The following is a 6,074-nucleotide window of genomic DNA, read 5'->3' as shown; positions in this document are numbered from 1 at the left end:
TTATTTTACTAATTTCGTGAAAATAACGTTAAAAGATGGGATGGTTAATCATGCATCATGTAGTGGCGTTGATAGCCAAAAGACAAAATGGTACATGCACTAATCGGCATTTGTCTCAATTGCTGAGTGTTATGTGCCTTATGTCCAAGGCTTGATATAAAACTACAATCGAGTCGGGGGTCTCATTGGAAGCAGCCTCTCTATTCCTACAGGGTAGAGGTAAGGTCGTCTACATCTCACCCTCCTCAGACCCTGCTATTGGTGGGATACACTGAGTATGATGATGATCTATAAGAACAATATTATACAGGTTGAATAAATGTAATTTTAGATACAAAATAAAAAAGTTATATTTTTAAAACCACATGTATTACACGAGTTGAATAAATGTAATATTGTTTACCAAATAATAAAATAATACATCTTTAAAAAACCTCATTTATTACACGGGTTGAATAAATATAATTTTATATACTAAATAATAAAAAAATTACATTTTTAAAAATATGTGTATTACACGGTTTTTATAAATGTAATTTTTTTGAATAATAAAAAAATATATATCCTTATAAAACCTCGTGTATTGTACGAATTGAATAAATATAATTTTATACATCAAAAAATAAAATTACGATTTTGGCCCCCATGGTTATATCACTTTTACCCTTTTAGCCTAAAAAATAATTTTTTAACATCTAAGCCCCCAACGTCTTTTTTTCTAACCTTTTTGGCCCCTAACGTCTTTTTTTTTAACTTTTTTGGCCCCTAACATTTAATGGATAGGGGTTAGTGTTAGGGGCCAAAAGGGTTAGAAAAGAAGACGTTGGGGGCTTAGATGTTAAAAAAATTCTTTTTTGGGCTAAAAGGGTAAAAATGATATAACTACAGGGGCCAAAATCATAATTTTCTCTAAATAATATTATAAATGAGAAGAAAGGATTAAACTATATAATAATTATCCATAAGATATTAAATTAAATAATATTTAATAGAATAGTTATCTATAATTAATTAAAAAAGATTAAATGAAAATAATTATCTATAAGAGATGCTCTATTATGATGACAAGTGTCCCAAACATGGTTTCTTTTATTATATAGTATAGATTAAAAACAATAATTAAATTATCCCTAAACTCATGCAAAATTAATTAAAATCCTAATCTCCTAATCTATTCTTCATCGTCGAATTAGCAACGTAATCACCATCATCATCACAGTAATCAGTATCATCAACAACACCGCAATGAGCATCATCGTCAACACCGTAGTCAGCACATCGTTAACATCAGCACCTTAATCAGCACGGTAACACCACCGTTAGGCGTCAGCACATCCGACGGTAATATCCCACACCACCACCGTAAGCACATCCCGTAATCAGCATAACACTATAATCAACACATTAATCAGCACAGTAATCAACACAATTGCATTTTTTTTTAATTTTGTAAACAACAGATATTATTACATAACTAGCAGAATTTCATTTTTTTTAATTTTATAAACAACACATACTTTTTTTTTTTTTTTTTTGCAGGCAAAACGAGTGAAATATATTACCACAAAAAACCTGATGTAGGAAGACACTACAAAGGCAGAAAACAAAACTACATTCACCAAACATTACATAGTAGCACAATATCATGTTTTTGTTTTAATTTTGTAAATAACACATACTATTACATAACTAGCAGAAAACAAGTTTATTTCCAAATAGGTTTCCAATAACAAAACAAAGGAAAAAATAGCAACACATAAGAATTACACAACAAAATAAGAACTTACGTATAGATTTAAAATCAATACAATACATTTTTCATATTAGCATACTAGGTTAATGCCCGCATAATACGCGGGCTTCAATCAAAACCATATTATTTACTTTGAAATGAAATGTTGTGTACAAATACATACATTGGAAGAAAAAAACATAAAACTATTCAAATGCCGGAAAAAACTTCCTTGTAGACTACATTTGTTGTTTTACTCGTTACATTCCCATCTTTATCTAGTATAAGCAACTTCACACCGGCTCTGCTTTTAACTCTTGATAACGCAACATAAAGCTGACCATGTGAGAAAACTGGATATTTCAAATACAATCCAACCCTTGATAGAGACTGTCCTTGACTTTTATTTATAGTCATTACAAAACATACATTTAAGGGGAATTGTCGTCATTGAAACTTGATAGGAATTCTTTTATCCGACGGTGTCAAACTGATTCGTGGAATAAACGTTCTGGTCCCTATGTTTCCGCCGGATATAATCTCAGCCTCTATAATACGTCTATAAAGTTTAGTAATCCGCAGTCTCGTACCGTTGCACAAACCATTTTGTTGATCAATAATACGAAGCAACATTACAGGTACACCAACTTTAAGGACTAATCGATGATTAGGCAGACCAGAAATTTTAAGACCATTCAGAACATCGGGAGAATATAGTCTCGCATGTGCTTGGTTTTTTGCTTGATCAGTTTGACAAATACTATCAGAACTCAGATACTCGACTTCATCGCCAGGAAACGAAGCAAGCAATCTTTCATTAATTTCTTGAACAACCTCGTTTGTTGGTGCTAGTATAGCTCTTTCAGCAAAATAATCTTTATCTTTGTACAGTTGGAGAAGTGAAGGATATACAAAGTCGATCAGATCTGACATAGGATCCTCAGAGCACTTGATTAACAAATCTTCAGGAATATCTATAACCACCTCACAATCGTCACTGCCACCAATTTTTCCCTCCCCCAACTCGAGCAACCAATTCGCAAAAGCTTTAATCTCTTCTATATCAGATGCGTTCGCTCCTACGGTTAACCTCATGTTTTTTGTTAACATAAGGACCTTGCAACTACTCCAAATATACGACGAAGTGATTGAAGCATTAACGATTTCTCGCCTACTGCCATTTGGTACAACCGGAAGTATCTGTCTAAAGTCATCACCGAACACCATAACTTTACGACCAAAGGTTATCTCACATTTGAAAATATCTTTCATTGTTCGGTCAAGTGCTTCAAACGCATGTTTATGATTCATCGGTGCTTCATCCCAAATTATCAATTTCGTTTTCCTTAATAAATCAGCAACGTCATCGTCCGGTTTAATAAAACACATCGAGCTTTCTGTTAAATTCAAAGGTATATGTAGGGATGGCAATCAAACCCGGACCTAATGGGTAAACCCGAAACCCGACACATTTGGGACGGGTTTGGGGTCGGTTAATCGGGTTTGGGACGGGTTTGGGAATATTTTTTATTTTTTTCGCGGGTTTGGGACGGGTTTGGGATTTAGTGATATACCCGTTTACCCGACCCAATTACCCGATAAAGTGTACCTGTTTACTCGATTGTATACCCGATATAATTTCTTTTATATTATTAATATGTATATATATGATACATCCATTTTTTACACATATAGATATTCTATTCCGTATGTAGTAATTTGATATATATTTTTATAATAACAATACAAAATGTAATCAGTTAGTAGTTACCCGATAGGTACCCAATGGGTTTTGAGTTGAGTATACCAACCAGTAATCTTTTTAAGTTAACGGGTTTACCCGAAACCCGCGGGTATACCCGATACCCGATGGGTATTTACCCGCTAGAAACCCGACGGGTTTTGGGACGGGTTTGGGACAAGCTTATCTAATCGGGTTTGTGTTTGGGATTGCCTAAACCCGTCCCAAACCCGACCAACCGATCTCGTACACGCCTATAAGTTTTCACCAGCTGATTATTTGAATCTAAAACCAGCTTAAGATACTGTATGAGTTCAGTGTCAAGAAAATCAGAAGTTGCGGAAGCTGCTTTCTTTGAGTTACTGTAATGCAATTGTAATACAAACGCTACATATATCAGTAAGTGTCTATATAACATAAAACCAATAATAAATCAAACAAATAAATAATGAAATGGTTTGAAAGGATACCTAAGTACGGTTTTCCGATTACACACTTCATTATCTATGTCGTAAATGTAAAGCTACGCAAATTTTGGTTCAGCACCTTCTTTAGGAAGAAGACTTCCCAATGAATGATAATTCTCGCCACTAATTCGGTATACATACGGAGCATTTCCTCTATTTATTTTCGAATCAACTTTACCACCCTTTGAAGTGAAAGCAAACATAGAATTAAAACGACGAATATTCAATAAGAAATGCTTGCTCTTGTCGTCTAATCTCTTGAAAAGATTTTGATATTCCTCACACGTCTCTTTAAAATCTGGAAGATGTACTTTTCCATAACCACAACAAAGCGTGTAACTTGTTCTTCCTAAGTAAACCCTTCCTTTGCCGGCTTTAATTTCCACAGCTTAGCGTTACATACGCCAGATACAACTACTTGATCTCCATGATCCAAATAATCTATTATACAACAATATAAATATAAAATTGTGATCATTGTTACAAAAATAATATAGTTAGGTTCTTCAAATGAAATTTAAAGTAGTGAGTGTATAAGCTACTTACTATTAGAAACTCCTTTATATGGATCTTCAGCTAATTGTTCAGGAATAATAGGATCCTCGGAAGATAAGTCAACCATTGGAATAGGATGTACGCAGCGACCTTTATTAGACAACCTTTCTTTACCTCTACGTATCGTCTTAAAATTTGATCTTTCACTTGACAGCAAAGGTTGATTTATTGAATGTGGAGTTGATGAAGTTGTATTTACTTGGAATGTAAAAAATGGACTCCTATAAATATTCAAATTGTCATTGACACCTATACATTGATATCAAGGAAATAAAATAAAAAAGTCAAAATCATAATAAAAAAATCTGAATTCCGTTAAAAAATACCACCAACCTGAAGTAGATGCTTCATACGGACTTGTTAAAGGTGTGGTTGGCCAAAAACGTCGATCGATGGTATTTGACGAGGTGTGACCCGCATCGGTCAACCCGACCCGGTTACAACCTTTTATATTTATATAAGTACAAATGTTTATTCTAGAACCTTCCATATCTACATGGAAGGTGCACAACTAAATCTCCAACTTTTCGGGAAGATCGTGTAAATCTCTGATTTATCGGAACACATCCTGGGATAAAGGAAACCCTAATGGAAAACCTATATATAGAGACAAACGTATAAGGTATGACTATCTTGTTCTCATACATCTCCTTCTCCAAAACTTCTCTCATAAACAAATACTTATTCTCACGCCGGAGGGTGGTTACAGGAATAACCCCATTCCTGTAACGAGTCCTAACGGTGTTTCTGTTTTGCAGCCAAGCGTTCGAGTCACTCATCGTTGAAGCCGTGGGTGCTGTTTAGGTCAGTATTTCTTCATTGGCGCCATCCGTGGGACCTATTTAGCGAAGAGAACTTCATGGCAAGTGAGGAGAACATGGCTGGTCAGACGTTGACAAGTAACAATTTGGCACTAGGGGCGGGAACTAGCACCGTTCCACAGCCTTCCCCGGCCGTCACGAGGTCGTTAGATCCAGAGTTCGAGGCGGAAGGGCCACCTCCGGGTTTTGACAATATCACCACCGTCTCTTCCCAGACCGCGGTTACAAACCCTTTCCTCTATATGCCCTCACAAACACCACCAAGGAGGTTGGAGGGGACGGGCGGCAACACATTCGCTCCGGGAACAACTGTTTTTTCACAAGCTTCACGTCTCTACTCCACTCCTGTTATCACCTCGGCGAGCCCCAGCATCTTAGTGTCAGAAACCAGTACGCCCCAATACTATCAGCTGTAACACCTCGAAAAATTTCGTCCAATAATGTCTTGACACGTGTCATAAGGTTCCGGTATGTGAAAACAAACTTTAGAGGGACTAAAAGTGACAAACAGTGAAAACTATGGAACGTAAGGGTCCAAAGTGTCAACAATGGCTAAATAGACTCTATGATAACCCAACATAATGTTCATAACCTTAAACGGGTGGTTCATAGATCATACGACGCGGAAATTGCACAAAAAGTGAAGTATTGTAAACTATAGGGGCCAAAAGTGTCAACATGTTTAATTTATACCTCTGAGTGAACTTTTGGCAGACCCGAAGCTTTGAGAAGCTAAAATATACTCACTAAAATATGTG

At 35.8% G+C, this 6,074-nt stretch overlaps 1 protein-coding gene across 1 annotated transcript; it reads right to left on the bottom strand.

Annotated features, from left to right (window-relative positions):
* Positions 1-2,179: 2,179 nt before the first annotated feature.
* On the bottom strand, positions 2,180-3,121 carry LOC110933358. Its single transcript, XM_022176586.1, has one exon. It carries the CDS (start codon positions 3,119-3,121, stop codon positions 2,180-2,182), a length of 942 nt encoding a protein of 313 aa, XP_022032278.1.
* Between the last annotated feature and the right edge of the window lie 2,953 nt (positions 3,122-6,074).

The sequence above is a fragment of the Helianthus annuus genome, chromosome 4 (assembly GCF_002127325.2).
Source record: "Helianthus annuus cultivar XRQ/B chromosome 4, HanXRQr2.0-SUNRISE, whole genome shotgun sequence".
Classification (NCBI taxonomy): domain Eukaryota; kingdom Viridiplantae; phylum Streptophyta; class Magnoliopsida; order Asterales; family Asteraceae; genus Helianthus; species Helianthus annuus.
The sequence above is the reverse complement of the archived record's forward strand: the minus strand, read 5'-3'. Positions and strand labels throughout refer to the sequence as shown.

Coding starts and splice junctions, on each gene's coding strand:
- LOC110933358 (XM_022176586.1), bottom strand. CDS start 3,121: ATGTGTTTTATTAAACCGGACGATGACGTTGCTGATTTATTAAGGAAA.